This window comes from Botrytis deweyae (genome assembly GCF_014898535.1).
Source record: "Botrytis deweyae strain B1 chromosome Unknown BDEW_053, whole genome shotgun sequence".
NCBI lineage: Eukaryota > Fungi > Ascomycota > Leotiomycetes > Helotiales > Sclerotiniaceae > Botrytis > Botrytis deweyae.
This window is the reverse complement of record NW_024066260.1, coordinates 217132-234115: the sequence shown is the minus strand read 5'-3', so window position 1 is coordinate 234115 and position 16984 is coordinate 217132. Positions and strand designations below refer to the sequence as shown.

Sequence of the window (16984 nt, the reverse complement as noted above, 5' to 3'; positions counted from 1 at the left end):
CCCTACCCTAACCCTAACCCTAACCCTAACCCTAACCCTAACCCTAACCCTAACCCTAACCCTAACCCTAACCCTAACCCTAACCCTAACCCTAACCGGAAGGGGAGGGGGAAGGGGCAGGGGAGAGGGAGGGGGCAGAGGAAGAGGAGATTTGATAGTTGGCCATTGTTGATATTGTTGATAATATTGATTCAAAAGAATAATATAAGAGTAGGATTTGAAAGATTTGAAAGATTTGAAAGCTTTGATTTGAAAGATTTGAGGAACGTTGGATTTAGAATATGATTCTAAAGAAGAAAAGATTTCAATTTGAGGGGAAAACCTACTGAATATATATTGAATTCACATCGTTGCTATAGTAATAAGGGGGGTGATAAGCGAAATTCAATCGAAATGACAAAATGATCCCAACTCGAACCCAATTGACTTGCCAAGTGGAGGGTATTGCTGACTAATGCGTCGAGAAATCAACTAATACTCTGTGCCCAAATGGGAAAGACTACTAAAGATCGATTTGGAATCATACGGAGCATTACTACGACATCAATATTGGATTGATGACGCAGGACAGCCCTGGCCTGTTGGTCCCTGGCGACGGGGTGCGCAACATCCCCGCCACACGCAAGAGGGCAGCCCCACTTATACCGCACCAGAGGTGATCGAAACCACTGGCTCTAGAGTATCAATATGATTAGACGCATTTTGTCCTGTTTGAACAATGAGGCAACCTTACTTAAATATATATGTATATATTGTCAATTTTTGATATTGAGATTTTCGAATTATCAAAAAGCTACATGAATCTACTCAATCTCAGGATTCTGAAACATATCTTTTTTTGATTTTTTTGCGATCCCTTTCTTGATTTATAATTGAATCAATATATTGGGATTTGAGATCGATTTTTTTTGATGGGGTGGAATCCCCACCTTAAAAAAGTCTAAGCTTCTCGCTTATATCACATGAACAAGAATAGTCTAATTGAAGCTTTCAAATACATTGATTCAAATTAGTACCAATCACTTGATTCAAAAGCTAATTTAAATCGAATTTCATTAAAATATAATTCAATTAAATGTCTATTTAACCCTTTTTTCGAATTTTGAAATGATTAAGATTGAAGCTAAAAAGGTTCGTATCTAAAGGAAGATTTTTATTAGTATATTCAGTATAGGTTCGATCATTATTTCAATACTATAAGAGATTCATACATATGATATAATTTTGTATTCAACTATATTCTAAAATCTAAGGGAAAAATATAAATAAATCTAAGTTAAAAAAAAAGAATAATCCTCACCGGGAGTTTAAAATTAAGATAAGAGTTCTATTTAGTTAAAAATATTGAAATATAGCTATATTATTTGATCTTTAACAATAGATTTAACCGAAGTCAAGCCTATGTTAAAGATCAAATAATATAGCTATATTTCAATATTCTTGATTGAATAGAACTCTTACCATAAAAACCCTCAATATAGAACTAAATCCCCCTAATATTCAATTTAAAATCCCCCTAATATCAAAATAAATCCCCCTGATATTCAATTTAAAATCCCTCTGATATTCAATTTAAAATCCCCCTAATATCAAAATAAATCCCCCTGATATTCAATTTAAAATCCCTTAATATATTTTAAGATCCCCCTAATATACAATTTAAAGTTCCTCTAGTATTTAAATCGAAACACCCCAATATATTATTGACTTTATAAGCTCTCTAAATACTAATTTTTGCCCTTTATATATCAAATCAAGGCCCCTAATTTTGATTTGAAACTCTAATATCAATTACCCATAATACTCTATATATATCAACTATACTAATTTTATATATGCTCACCCATATATAAAAAATTCTAGCTTTCAATATTAAGGATTATAGGCTATTGAACCACCAAACTTCGAAATAAGAGCCCCCTAATATAGAACTAAAATCCCCCTATTATAGAACTAGACCCCATAATATCAAAAATAAGAGCCCCCTGATATAGAACTGAAATCCCTGAAATATAGAACTAAGAGCCCCCAAATATAGTACTAAAATCCCCCTATTATAGAACCTAAAGCCCCTAAGATCAAAAATAAGAGCCCCCAAATATAGAATTTTAAAGCCCCCAATATCAAAAATAGGATTCCCCTAATATAGAACTAAAAGCCCCCAATATCAAATATAAGAGCCCCCAAATATAGAACTTTAAAGCCCCTAAAATCAAAAATAAAAGCCCTCAGACATAATATTAAAAGCCCCCAGATATAATACTAAAAGCCCCCAGATATAGAACTTAGAGCCCCTAAAATCAAAAATAAAAGCCCTCTAATATAATAGTAAAATCCCCCGAATATAGAACTTAAAGCCCCCAAGATATAGAACTAGACCCCCTAATACCAAAAATAAGAGCCCCCAAATATAGAACTTAGAGCCCCCAATATCAAAAATAAAAGCCCCTAATATCAAAAAATAAGGTCCCCTTAATATAGAACTAAAAGCCCCCAATGTCAAAAATAAGAGCCCTCAAAATATAGAACTTTAAAGCCCCCAATATCGAAAAAAAGAGCCCCCAGATATAGTCCTGAAATCCCCCTATTATAGAACTAAAAGCCCCCAATGTCAAAAAAAAGAGCCCCCAGATATAGTCCTGAAATCCCCCTATTATAGAACTAAAAGCCCCTAAATACTACTATATAAGAAACCCCTAAATATTAGACTATAGCACTATATCATTAGGATTGAATAGCGCCCTTTTAGCCTATAGACTCCTAATATTAAAATATAATATTAGAATTCCAATCAAAAAGTTATAGGGTTAATTCTTATATTATAGTACCCAAAAGCCCCTATATAATATAGCCTTAGTGCCCTATATATATCAGCTATACTAATTCTATATATGCTCACCCATACATAAAAGGATTCTAGCTTTCAATAATAGGGTCTATAGGCTATTGGAACCCTAAATATAATGATATCCAAGGCCTAAATCGAAAGGAGTAAGCCTAAAAACCACTAATATTAGAATCACCATATATTGAATGGTTTCAAGCTCACCCCTTTCATATACCCATAGGGTCCTTATTAGTCGAAATTCCATATACAATTGATTTCTACGAAAAAAATAATTTCCGACAAATTCGTTTACGTGCAATCAATACTAATAATACTAGCTCCCGGTGATCCACTTATAGGCATATAGTACCTATAAATTAGGCTTGTATAGCCTATAACCATTGAATCTAAGCTCACCGGGAATAAGTTCACCGGGAATAAGCTCACCGGATTTCAATCACCGGGAGTCGTATAGGCATATAGTACCTATAACTTAGGCTTATATAGCCTATAACTATTGAATCTAAGCTCACCGGGAATAAGTTCACCGGGAATAAGCTCACCGGATTTCAATCACCGGGAGTCGTATATAGGCTTAAAGGCCTATAACAGAGCCTATAAGGGAACTTACTAGGACTTTCAGCCTATAAGGGGCCTATATGGGGAGATCACCGGGAATAAGCTCACCGGTATTAAGGTTATCAGGATTGGTCTTTTCGTATATATATCTTATAATATATAATCTTATAATATAAAATCTTATAAATAATAGTCTTTTAATATTGTATTTATTAGTATTCTAATTAGTATTCTTTTTAGTCTTTTATTGAATATTCTTATTAGTATTCAGATTAGTATTCAGATTAGTATTCAGATTAGTATTCAGATTAGTATTCTAATTGATATCCTTATTTGTATTTTAGTATTTAGATTTTTCTTTGAATTAGGATTTTAATTACTATTCTTATTAGTATTTAGATTAATAGTAAATTAATATTAGATGAGTATTTAGATTAATATTCTAATTAGTATTTTAGTATTCTTTTTAATCTTCTTTTTAGTTTTCTTTTTAGTATTCTTTTTAGTATTCTTTTTAGTATTCTTTTTAGTATTCTTTTTAGTATTCTTTTTAGTATTCTTTTTAGTATTCTTTTTAGTATTCTTTTTAGTATTCTTTTTAGTATTCTTTTTAGTATTCTTTTTAATATTCTTTTTAATATTCTTTTTAGTATTCTTTTTAGTATTCTTTTTAGTATTCTTTTTAGTATTCTTTTTAGTATTCTTTTTAGTATTCTTTTTAGTATTCTTTTTAGTATTCTTTTTAATATTCTTTTTAATATTCTTTTTAGTATTCTTTTTAGTATTCTTCTTAGTATTCTTTTTAGTATTCTTTTTAGTATTCTTTTTAGTATTCTTTTTAGTATTCTTTTTAGTATTCTTTTTAGTATTCTTTTTAGTATTCTTTTTAGTATTCTTTTTAGTGTTTAGAATTTAGATTAGTATTCAGATGGGTATTTAAATTAGTATTCTAATTAGTATTTTAGTATTCTTCTTAGTATTCTTCTTAGTATTCTTCTTAGTATTTCTATTAGTATTTCTATTAGTATTTAAGTTAGTATTTAAGTTAGTATTCTAATTGGTATTCTTGTTAGTATTTTGGTATTTACATTTTTCTTCGAATTAGTATTTTAATTACTATTCTTCTTAGTATTTAGATTAATAGTAAATTAGTATTAGGTAGTATTCTTATTAGTATTTTAGTATTATCGACGTTGTGATCATGTGATTCAGTTACCCCACATCACTTTTTGGTGGTCACTACCGCTCTCACCACCTATATATTGAAACCTTTTTCGAATTAGTACAGATCGATCAATTTAAAAGATAATTAAAATCTGTTTTCAGAATTCGATAAATTCATTAAAATAAACCCTAGCTTTCTATAAAATATTTATCAATTTCCTATTATATATTGAATTTGAAGTGGTGACCAAATTCCCTTATTTCGCGGGTCACCACTACCCTGTTTTCGAAAATTACCATAGCTTCCATTCGACCTCTCCAACCCTAAGCTTTAGGGTTAACTGTACAGATCGATCAATATAAGGAATATCGAAAAAGTAAGATCAGATATGAATAATTCAATTGAATCTCTATCGAACCCTTTTTTTAGATTTTCGAAAAGCCCAAAATTGGAGCGTGGAGGAGTGGTGACCAAATGGTGACTTTTTGGGAGGGTCACCACCCCCCTTAGGGTAGTGGTCACCACCGGTGCTGACCACCAAAAAAATCCTTAGAATAATAGTTAGACGGGTTACCCTCCGGGTGGGAATAAGCCGTACGGGTTACATATATTCAGAATAAAAAATATATAAAAAAAGCAAAAAGATATTGATTCAATTGGCTTGGCGAAAGGAGGGTATTGAAGCCTAATGCGTCGAAGAGGCAACTAATACCCTGTATCCAATCACAAAACACTATGAATCAAATATCATACGGAGCATTACTATTGGCTAATATTGTATTAAACCAATAGGACAACCCTGAACTGTGACCTGATAGTATGGTTCGCTACGTCATACTATATACAGGGCAGCCCCACTTATACCACCACATTGATTGGTGCTGGCAACCATCAACTGTTTAGGTATCAATATGAAAATTCCATATTGTTCCATTTGAACAATTAGGCAACCTCATTATAATATATATATATCAAATCGAAATTTGAAAGTTCATATTATTCAAATTTAAAACCACTCAAAAGGCCCCCTCAAGATCAAGATTCTGAAACATAGTTTTTTTCAATTTTATTATTATTATTCTGATTTTTATTCTTATTTTTATTCTTATTCTTATTCTTATTCTTATTATTAGAATTGATTATATAATTTAGCTACCCCACATCTCTTTCCGGCTGGTCACCACTCCCCCTACAAATTCAACCTTTTATAAAATTAGTACAGATCGATCAATTCAAGAGATAATTTAAATCTGTTTTCAGAATTGAATAAATAAATAAAAATAAGCCCTAGTTTGTTATAAAATAAACATAAATTTCTTATTCTAAATTGGATTTAGGGTGGTGGCCAAATCGATTCATTTTGGTGGTCACCACTACCCCCTGCTTCCACAACCTCATCAAACTTAGGGTTATTTCAATTCGATATAAAACCATCAATTTGAAGAATATCAAAAAACTAATTTCATATGTGAATAATTCAATTGAATCTCTATTCATTTCTTTTTTCAGATTTTCGAAAAGCCCTAAATTGAAGCCAGGAGGAGTGGTGACCAATTAGTAAGTTTTGATGCTTTTTCGCAGGTCACCACTACCCTGTTTTCGAAAATTACCATAGCTTAGGGTTCGACCTCATCAAATTTAGGGTTATTTCAATTCAGTACTAAACCATCAATTAAAGAGATATCGAAAAAGTAATTTCATATATATATAGTTCAATTGAATCTCTATCGATTCCTTTTTTCAGATTTTTAAAAAGCCTAAAATTGAAGCCAGGAAGGGTGGTGACCAATTGGAGAGTTTTTGGGAGGGTCACCACCCCCCTTAGGGTAGTGGTCACCACCGGTGCTGACCACCAAAAAAATCCTTAGAATAATAGTTAGAATAATAGTTAGTTTATTATAAAATAATTATAAATTTCTTATTATAAATTGGATTTATAATGATAACCAAATTGAATCATTTTGCTAGTCACCACTCCCCCCTACTTTCGAAGATTACTATAGCTTAGGGTTCGACCTCATCAAATTTAGGGTTATTTCAATTCAGTATTAAACCATTAATTGAAGAGATATCGAAAAAGTAATTTCATATATATATAGTTCAATTGAATCTTTATTGATTCCTTTTTTCAGATTTTTAAAAAGCCTAAAATTGAAGCCAGGAAGAGTAATAACCAATTGAAGAGTTTTTGGAAGGGTCACCACCCCCCTTAGGGTAGTGATCACCACCAATGCTGACCACCAAAAAAATCCTTAGAATAATAGTTAGGAATTCTAATCCTAATCCTAATTTTATTATAGTATTATATATATTCAAAATAAAATATGAAAAAAGCAAAAAGATATTAATTTAATTGGTTGGGTGAGAGGAGGGTATAGAAGATTAATATATCGAAGAATTAATTTATATTTTATATTTAATTATAAAATACTATAAATCAAATATTATACGGAGTATTATTATTGGCTAATATTATATTAGACCAATAGGACAACCTTGAATTGTGATCTGATAGTATAATTTGCTATGTTATATTATATATAGAGCAATCCTATTTATATTATTATATTAATTAGTGCTGGCAACTATTAATTGTTTAAATATCAATATAATAAAATTCTATATTGTTCTATTTAAATAATTAGGTAACCTTATTATAATATATATATATTAAATCGAAATTTGAAAGTTTATATTATTTAAATTTAAAACCACTCAAAAAGTCCCCTCAAGATTAAGATTCTAAAATATAGTTTTTTTCAATTTTATTATTATTATTTTAATTTTTATTCTTATTTTTATTTTTATTTTTATTATTAGAATTGATTATATAATTTAATTATTTTATATCTTTTTTTAACTAATCATTATTTCTTTTGCTTTTACAAATTCAATCTTTTATAAAATTAGTATAAATCGATTAATTTAAGAGATAATTTAAATCTGTTTTTAGAATTGAATAAATAAATGAAAATAAGCCCTAGTTTATTATAAAATATTTATAAATTTCCTATTATAAATAAGATTTATAGTAATAACCAAATTGATTTATTTTGGTGGTTATTATTCCTTCTACTTTCGAAAATTACTATAGTTTTTATTCAACTTTATCAAACTTAGGGTTATTTCAATTCAATACTAAACTATCAATTTGAAAGATATCGAAAAAGTAATTTTATATATATATAATTCAATTGAATCTTTATTTATTTCTTTTTTTAAATTTTCGAAAACCCTAAAATTGAAACTAAAAAGAATAATAACTAATTGAAGAGTTTTTGGGAGGGTTATTACCCCCTTTAGGGTTGTGGTCACCACCAATGCTGACCACCAAAAAAATCCTTAGAATAATAGTTAGGGTTCTCAACCACCCTCAAGATCTAAAAGTACATCACCAGCCCTAGCCCTGGGCGTGATCTTGAGCCCGAGCCCTGACACAAGCACAAACACAAACACGAACGGGTTACCCTCCGGGTGGAATGAAGTCGTACGGGTCCTCTTATTTAAATCATTAATACTATTATGAAGATTGGGTTGGGGTTATAGTGCCGAGGCACTGGCGCCAGTGCTAGTACGGTCACATGATCCCTGTCCCGACACTTTCCGGCAAACTTAGAGAACAGCCCATCGAGGTAATTACTGTAATTTTCTTCATCGCAATGGATTCAATCACGCCGCGGGACTCGTCCCTTCCAAGAGTACGAAGACCGAAGCATATGCATTCATCAAGAACTATCATAATAGGAGCTCTATGTATTTGTCTCTTAACGGTATGTGATGAATTATTCTCATCGCACAATTCAACGCTGACACTGACAAAGTGACTTAGCATACAATGCTTTATGGATTTGTATGTCTTCTATGTAGCTCGATATAGTGACTTTCTAATGAAGACGTGGACAGATACTGCCAGTACTTCCTACCGCGCTAGTCACCCGTTTCTCGATCCCAAATAAAGACGGTATGTCTCTCTTGGCAATGAATGAATAGGCCACAATTGACAATATCAAGTGAGTCGCTGGATTGGCATACTGCTTACTGTTGAGGCGTTGGCAACTCTTCTTTTCAGCTCCGGGATCGGCTATGTGATAAAGTTCATGCATAGCCGGCGTCTTACTTTGCTAATTGGAATTTTACTTCTTGGTATCGCTATGGTAATAATTGCTGTTTCCAAATTAATAAGTGTTCTCGTCGTTGGGCGAATTGTACAGGGCATTTCGTCTGCAATTATCCAGGTAGTGAGTGTCACAATCATATTAGATTGTTCACCCGAAGATAGTGTTGGACAATCCATGGGTTATGCTGGTGCGGCTATGAACTTGGGATTTCTAACCGGTCCACTGCTTGGAGGAGTTGTGTATCAATTCTTGAACTGGAATGGGCTTTTTGGGGTTGTTGGGGGCTTTTTGGTTCTCAATCTGGCCGTACCTATTTTAATTCTACCTCTTGAACGACAGCCTCAGGATAATCCGGCATCCCAGTCATCTCAAACGAATTCAACACCACAAGCTAGCACACAGGCTATCAAGTCCTTTTCGTTATTAGATCTGTTACGCGAACCTGCCATGCGAGTAGGGCTCTGGGGAGTGATTGTGAGCGGCATCTTCATCTCGGCGATCGATACAGTAAGTCTTCAATGATATTGGTTTTCTGAAGATGTATTAAACAGCTGGCATTTCACAGGTTCTTCCAGTCTTTGTCCAGGAGCAGTTTGACTGGAACTCGCTGGGGCAGGGATTAATATTCTTACCAGTTTCCCTACCTGCATTACTTGAGCCGATCTACGGTAATTCATCCACCTACCCCCTTGGATATCCTAAGCTGATATAATTAGGATGGCTGGCCGATAGGTATGGAGCCCGAATAGTAGGAATCGTGAGCTTCTTGGCATTGGTACCGATCACAGTTTGCCTTCGGCTCGTGAAATCAAATTCGATAGGAACAAAAGTACTATTATGTGCATTATTGACCGGCATCGGTGTATTTCTAGATTCGACTGAGCCAGCGGGCTACGTACTTATGGATGACGTATTGAAAGACATGGAAAGCAAATCTGGCGGTAGGTATGATTGGAAACTCGTTGTGGCCCGCTCTTTTGGTGTTCAGAATGCTGCTCACTACTTCGGCATTACGATTGGACCAGTTATCATAAATTCCCTGCCAGATTCAGATAGAATTGGTGCAGTAGGTCTTCTACTTGGGTGTCTTTCTGCTGTGACATTCTTGCTTTGGGTATGGGGCGTGAAGAATCCAGAGAAGGAAGAACCTGAGCTTGAAGATGGAGTTGAGCTGGCCCCTCGTGGAGTTCAATTAGGAAATTCAATTCCGGCTGTATCTTCCCAGAACTGAAGCTTATCAATCATAGAATTGTATGCGTTGGATGATCGAATGGGTATGTGAATAGATACACTTCATTTGGTAGAGGTTATGTGACACTTTCTTCTTTCGGCCTCTGGAATTTATTATCTCAGTCTAAAGCCTATTATGAAACTAAAATTGATTCTAGCTCTTACTTCGGATCATTTAATTTTCCTTGGTAGAATTTTGTATACATAACTGTTCTATGTATAATTAGTTTTACAGTAAAGTAGAGTAATATACTTCAATCAGTATCCCAAATGAATTTCGTAGAGGCAAAGAGTATAATCTCAATTCCTTGGATGACTTGGCGGTGAGGGAAGGATGTACTTACGAAATAATAAAACTTGAGCGTAGCGAGGATCAGGGGCTTAAGCGCCGACTCTTTAATATTTTACTTACCACTTATATGTGTGATTGTATACATAGTTGAATGTGTATATGAGCGATTGCATCGCGATTGTGTCATTTCGTGATAGATTCCAAGTAGTTGATTTCCTTTCACTTAACAGTTCTGGCATTTGTCGTAAGGGGTATATTAAGGCTCTCCAGGGCTGACAGAACAGGCGAGAGAGGTTGGCCCCCTTGTTCTTCCACCGTAAATGCTTCTGCTGATTGCGCTTGTCGATATTGTGGCTTATGTCAGCAAAACCTGTTAATCAACGCTGTTAGGGATAAACATGAAAGGTGTGACTCTAGTGGATTCATACATAATCTTATACATAGCATTCACCATTCTGCAAAAGAAGTTATGGTTTCTCTAATACTGTCAGAACCTTCTGCGGGGGCCGGAATACGGCCTCTATTATCTCTTAGTATAGTTTACTATTTGACTTCTTCCAGCTTCCCTTCTCTGGTAATACCGTAATCTCACTATGAGTCGAGAAGAACGGCTCTCCAATCGTGTCCCGACAAGGGCAGGTAAGGAGCTTTCCTGAGAACGATTTCCGACCCTTTTGGCCAAAGACACTTTAAAAGCACTGACTTGAGCTGCAAAGCTGTTCTTCAATCGAATCAATGATGCATGCATGTATGCATGGGACTTATAAATGAGCCACACGACGTAGGTCAGCCAAGTGACACGTCAGTCATGCATCACAATGATGACACTGAAATGGAATTAAGATTCCACCAATAACAATAACTTTTAACCCGACAATAGCTTGAGACCACTAAGTCCGAGGAATCGCAATTGCTTCTCTACAAAAACAATTGCTTTACAATATATCTGAAGTCTGCCTTCACACTTCCCAATCTCTGAATGTTGTATCAATTCACTCAAAGTCGAAAAACTCTTAGTTTTTGATTGGTCTAGTACTTTCCCCTTTGAAATGAGTGATACAGGTCAATCAAAGATCTTCAAAGTGTGAGCTGCTCAACTTGTTTGATAGCTTCTCACATTGCAGAATAGTTTCGAATAGACTCAAAGAGTTAATAATGCTCTTCCTGAGAAACGGTGATTATATCTGAACTAGCATTACGATTCATTTTAAACAGAAACGCAATTGACGGTACATGATCTTCGCTCACGAATGACTATTCATTGGCATTATCTCTATATGTTGAAGTTAAGATATCCTCACTTTTGATTGGCCGGTCGTTATCGATCTTGGTGGGTGTTTGGTCCGCGGCCAACAGCGCATTACTGGCTGAAGTTGTCATCATCATCATGAGCTAAAGGAAGTCGTTTGAATTAGTCTTTGGATAGATTTTCGAATGGAGGCTCAATCAAACCCGAGACGGGTAAAGTTTGACTTTAATTACCAGCTTCAACCGATTGCTCTAGGATCGGAGGAAGTAGTAATTAGCAGGTACATATTCAGAAGAGCGAATCGATTTCATCACCTCAACCAGGGTATCCAAGAGTCCTGACTGCAATCCAACAATGAAGGTTATTAAAACTCCCAAACCAATTGGAATATTCAAATCATCTGAGATATCGAAATTGATTGGAACATTGAGCCATTCTCACATTTCTAACTGCTTTTAGACATTTGAATCTTTGTATTGCTGGACTGCAGTTTAGACTATTGGATACTGGCCTTAACCGAGACAATATAACGACTACGATCGTGGGCGAAAACGAGTAGGTGCATCTTGGCTCGAGTCATTCACGAGCTACATTAGTGAACGCATTAGGATATATAGACATAGACTTTCTTGCAATCATTACCTCTAGAATAGCCAAATGATCCAGAATTACACCAACTCAAACTCCACAACCTCATCTTGCTTTTCCTGTATCGCTTCCCCATTCATATAGCCATCAACGAAACACTCCCCAACAAACTCTACCCGTCTTCTACGAGCATTACTCGTACTAACCTCGCTAACACCATATTCTAATACATTTAGAGCCTCGAAATCTTGAACGAACCGTACATCATAAGGTATCGTTCCTCCAAACAACACAACCACACGGTCCCCCTCCTTCGCTGCATTTGAACCTAGCCCAGATTTATCATCTACAGTCGTGAAAAAGCACCGTGGGTGACACTCTAGAGCTCCTCGGTTTTGCCGAGCATACGACTCATGAGCAGATATATGATCATACACCAAATCAGCTGGAGATGCCCGAGATTCAAATGGTACCTCCAACCCACCCTGAGAACTTGAAGAGAAGGTTGCTCGTTGATTTAAAGGATCAAATACCCGTTCGTAGTGTTCGCGGTGTGCGGTTGATGGAGCGGATGAACACTGGTCATATAATGCGGCTATTCATATGGAAAGGGTTGGATATCATGGATAATACCGAGCATAATACATTTTAACAAAAGAGAACTGTCATTGCTTTTCAATAATAACGAGGTATCTAATTCCATGTTACCCGATGCTCCGAGGCCTTTCACAGATGGTGAAAGGCCAAAAATGGCTCGACTCCATGCACTCATTCCATCGTACCACAAACTCCAACTGGTACGCTTGAAGCCACGGAAGCTAGGCGCATATGAAGATAGCTTCTGCCACGTTCTACCTTTCGAGCAATGGATTGCAGAAAGTATATGAAGTGAGCGATGGGAAGCAATCCATCAGCGTGTGAAGTCGCGATATACGATCGCCACATCTTTCTCGTAATTCGGTCGAAGGACATCGAGATGATGGTACTTTGGTTCTATAAAACCAAGCAGTGCAAATAGTTTATCCCAAGGATCCGTAGCTTCTAAACTGAATCCTGCTACCACAAGATCGAGAATATTTTCGGTGGGAGCTCGTGGGGTATATCCAAAACGCGTAGATATATCACTGCATATATCGTCGTTTAAGACTTGAGTAGGCTTTGTTAGTGCGAATAGACCGGAGAAAAGCGGCGACATTGCTATGCGATACTGTGGCGCTGGTTCTGAAAGGGTGCGTCGCACATTTTCATCGATTTTTAGAACTAAAGAACTAAAGACCAAGAAAATGCTCGATCTCCACACCGCACCAAAATTCTACGAGCATTGAAAACTTCCTGCAATACCCAGATGCGACTGAACCATACGTTTTCAAAGAAGACCCGGACTCCGTTATATCTTGGGACTGTGTTATTCAGCTCCTCTTGAGAGAGGTATTCTACATCCGGAGATTCCGTAGTGCAGTCATTAATCACACTATCAATCACACTATTCTTTTCTTCGTCGAATACTTTTAGCAATCGTCCAACTTTCGCAGGATAAAAGTTCAGCGATGGTTCTCCCAGCCAGACTATGACTCGAGATGCTGCAGCATAGACTCTCCCCATCATTTGTACTTGCCACGACCTCTCCTCTAAATCCTTCTGGTTAATATAAAGAGCATTCACCCAAAGATCTTGAGTCAAACCATCGTCGCTTCGCAATTTCAGTAAGCGCGGCAACTTGCGGTACCTAGGTTTGGTCCGTCTTGATTCATCAGCCAAATGAAAACATGTCATCAGCTTACATCAATATTCCTGTACTCCCAAATGATCCTAGAATGATCGTTTGTTATGTGTCAAAACCTTTGTATCTATCATGCTTGCCATGAATATGTTCTCAGCATGATATAACTCCGTTCATCCATACCAGGCAAGAAACTAACTTTCGTGATCATCACAAAGCATATACATTATTACAAGTCAAAAAGACATAAAAATGACTGAAGTAGGTGTCCTGAATCATCCTAGGTAAGTCTCATTGTGCGATAATTCATGTTGCATGCGGTAATGATATTATTCAATTTGGCCTGAGAGAGGAACTTTCGATTACCGCATGCCAGAGGCATTAGGAGACCTCAAAATTAATTGTCAGAAGATACTTAAAGTGACATAAATGGTTTTCTGGTATAATGATGTTGCAAAAATGTGTGGGACATGAAATGAATTGGCATACGTCCAAATTCACTCAAAAATCGACCAACACTTGCGATTACCGCACGTCACATAGATTAGAGCATGTTCGGATGACTTGGATATCATTATGTTAATGATTCCAAATCGTTTGGTGGTATTTAGACGATCCCATAATGTGTATGGCATGCGGTAATTCAACCTCTCAAATTTGGCCTAGGAGACAACTTGGCGATTACCGGGACGGTAAATCATTATCGCAAGTTCGCATAACTAAAAATCCATTACTATTAGTATCTTAAATCTATTTCTGGTACTCCTGAGGGGTGGTAAGATATGTGCTGTGGGCTAGTCACAAATTACCTGATTTCAAGGCTCAAATCAGCATACAATCCAAATTACCGAAACATGGGAGCATTATCGCAATCCCTCAAGACATAAATCTAACATAAAAAACTTTTCTCTATCTTTTGGAAGTCCTCTGAATATGTGCCAAGGTTTGTGGCATGCGGTAATTCCAATTGCGAAATTTGCCTAGTAGCACTCAATCAAAATTACCGGGACGGGAAATCATTATCGCAGTTTCTAATGACAAAAACCAAGTAAAAGGGACTTTTCTCTATCTACTGAAAGTCCTCTCAACATAGAGTGAACTTTGTGGTATCCGGTAATTTGATCTTAGGGAATTTAACCCAACGACACAGGATCGAGATTACCGACAAGGGAATGCATTATCACAAGTTCTCATGACATAAATCTGATTCTTGTATATTCTATTAATCTTTTAGAAGTACCCTCTATATGCGCTAATGCTTGTGGTTTGCGGTAATTCGACATATTAGATTCTGCCTAGCGACACAGAATCAAGATTACCGAGCTGGAGAAGCATCTTTAGATCACGAAATGCTTTTGAATACACTAATTCAATCCTCCTTGATCTCTGGTAATCTTTCTTGCTACTCTAATTCAATCTATGCGGATAATTCCAAGACTTTGCTGACAACAAGAATTCTGCGGACCATCAAATTAAGATTACCGAGATGGCAAATCATTATTCCGTCGTGATTTGACCCGGAATACACTTATGAACTCATTCCTCATCGTTTCTCAATTTTCTTCTACTCTATCTCGAAATTGGCGGACGGTAATCCAGAAGTAGCAAGCTACATACAAGCTACTCAAAATAACGACACAGAATGTTCGTTACCTCTATCAATAAGCATCAGCACATCAAAATAAGATCCTGAAATCATTAAACTCGCTATTAAATCTCTTCTCAAACTATCATTTCATTGATGTGGAGATCAACAATATCTTGGCTAGTAACAAGAGTGGTTGTTGATTCAAATTTGGAATCTCTGAACGTCCACAGATGAAGACACGAATTACCGCACCACATCCGGTAGTTAATTGATTGAAAATAGCAGATATAGATGAAGAAATAATAGGCGATTAATATGAAAGTACTTAGACTGTGCGCTAATCCCTAGGATTCTCGGTAATTCTGATCCAAGAAACTTTGGCTGTATTTGACTGATCATCGACATAAACACTCAGAGTACAATGGTATAAGAAGTAGGTAATTCTTTCTAAATAGATCCAATCGATGCGGAATAATCACTTCTCTTCTCTAAGTGTAGAGCAACTTTATAATATGTTGTTCTCGAATCGGTAATTTTGATTCAACAAGTTAGCACGATTTAGGTGTATACAAGCTCATTCTGGAACAATGCAATTACCGCAACGTCAACACCAGGTAATTCTTTCTTGATACTTTTAATCAATAGAGAAACTATTCTCAAATGATAAACAGCCCTTTTCTTGATGCGCTAATTCGTTGTTAAGTCGGTAATTTTGATATAGAGCATTTTTCACGGCATGTAGGGCGTCTCACCATGAGCAAATTACCGGTCTGAAAATGGACATATCTATATAATTCAATTCTTCCTTAGAATGTTCAATATCTTGCAGAGCATTTTGAAGTGTAGACAGCCATAAAGGGGGCGTTCTTCAGTTGGGAATCACGTTGCGTTGATAGGTGATGCAGGTATCAAAGATGGACCGAAAGTGAAATTACCGGTCTGGATTTGCAGTTTATGATAAAGCTTTCATATTCAGTTAGTCAAACTAGTCCTTAAGATTCAATTTCTGGTACTTTCAATGCCTCGAAGATTTGTAGAGATATTATCATCTCATTGAATCTGCCAAAGAAAGGTCTCATAGATGCAAAACTTGCGACCGGATTACCGACATGCCATGATTAAACAATGCAATCTTTGGACATGGAGTCGATGAAATGACTTAAACTTAGTGATATCCACGTGGTTTTGTTTGAGGATAACGAATTTCCAGTTCGGTAATTCTATGATCTGAAGGGGTGTAGGTTTCATGAACACTCTCTGACAAAAGTCGTGAGGAACGTATGTCTGCGCTTTGACTTCTGTCCAATCAATGGATTAGATTCTCATAGTAAAACTGAAGTTATACAGGGAGTATCTAACTTGTCCAATACGGCTATCTGGTTCTAGCTCGGTATGGATATTGAAATGTAGGGTAGGCAATATTTGACTTCCAATTACCGCATTGTGTGGACCATCAAACGCGAGAAAAATGGTGACATGATTTGAAAGATGGCTTCTAGAATCGTTTATAAGTACTTACTTGGTGCGCTAATCCTTATGGCTGACGGTAATTGATGAAAGGTTTCTGCAGGCTAAAACTTGATTCGTGATTACCGCCTGGGGAAAGCATTAGCGCATTACAAAAATAC

At 35.8% G+C, this 16984-nt stretch overlaps 3 protein-coding genes across 3 annotated transcripts; 1 reads left to right on the top strand and 2 right to left on the bottom strand.

The window, feature by feature from the left end:
- Positions 1-8230: 8230 nt before the first annotated feature.
- On the top strand, positions 8231-9920 carry EAE98_011844 (uncharacterized protein; the record flags this gene model as incomplete). The annotated part of the gene is made up of 6 exons (XM_038959467.1): positions 8231-8341; positions 8401-8421; positions 8475-8532; positions 8583-9196; positions 9255-9357; positions 9406-9920. The coding sequence occupies 6 exons, from the start codon at positions 8231-8233 to the stop codon at positions 9918-9920; spliced, it is 1422 nt and encodes a 473-aa protein (XP_038804232.1).
- Positions 9921-12128: 2208 nt separating this feature from the next.
- Positions 12129-12688, bottom strand: EAE98_011843 (uncharacterized protein; the record flags this gene model as incomplete). Its single annotated transcript, XM_038959466.1, has 2 exons — positions 12129-12643; positions 12682-12688. The coding sequence occupies 2 exons, from the start codon at positions 12686-12688 to the stop codon at positions 12129-12131; spliced, it is 522 nt and encodes a 173-aa protein (XP_038804231.1).
- Positions 12689-12958: 270 nt separating this feature from the next.
- On the bottom strand, positions 12959-13995 carry EAE98_011842 (uncharacterized protein; the record flags this gene model as incomplete). The annotated part of the gene is made up of 4 exons (XM_038959465.1): positions 12959-13360; positions 13411-13774; positions 13830-13857; positions 13968-13995. The coding sequence occupies 4 exons, from the start codon at positions 13993-13995 to the stop codon at positions 12959-12961; spliced, it is 822 nt and encodes a 273-aa protein (XP_038804230.1).
- Between the last annotated feature and the right edge of the window lie 2989 nt (positions 13996-16984).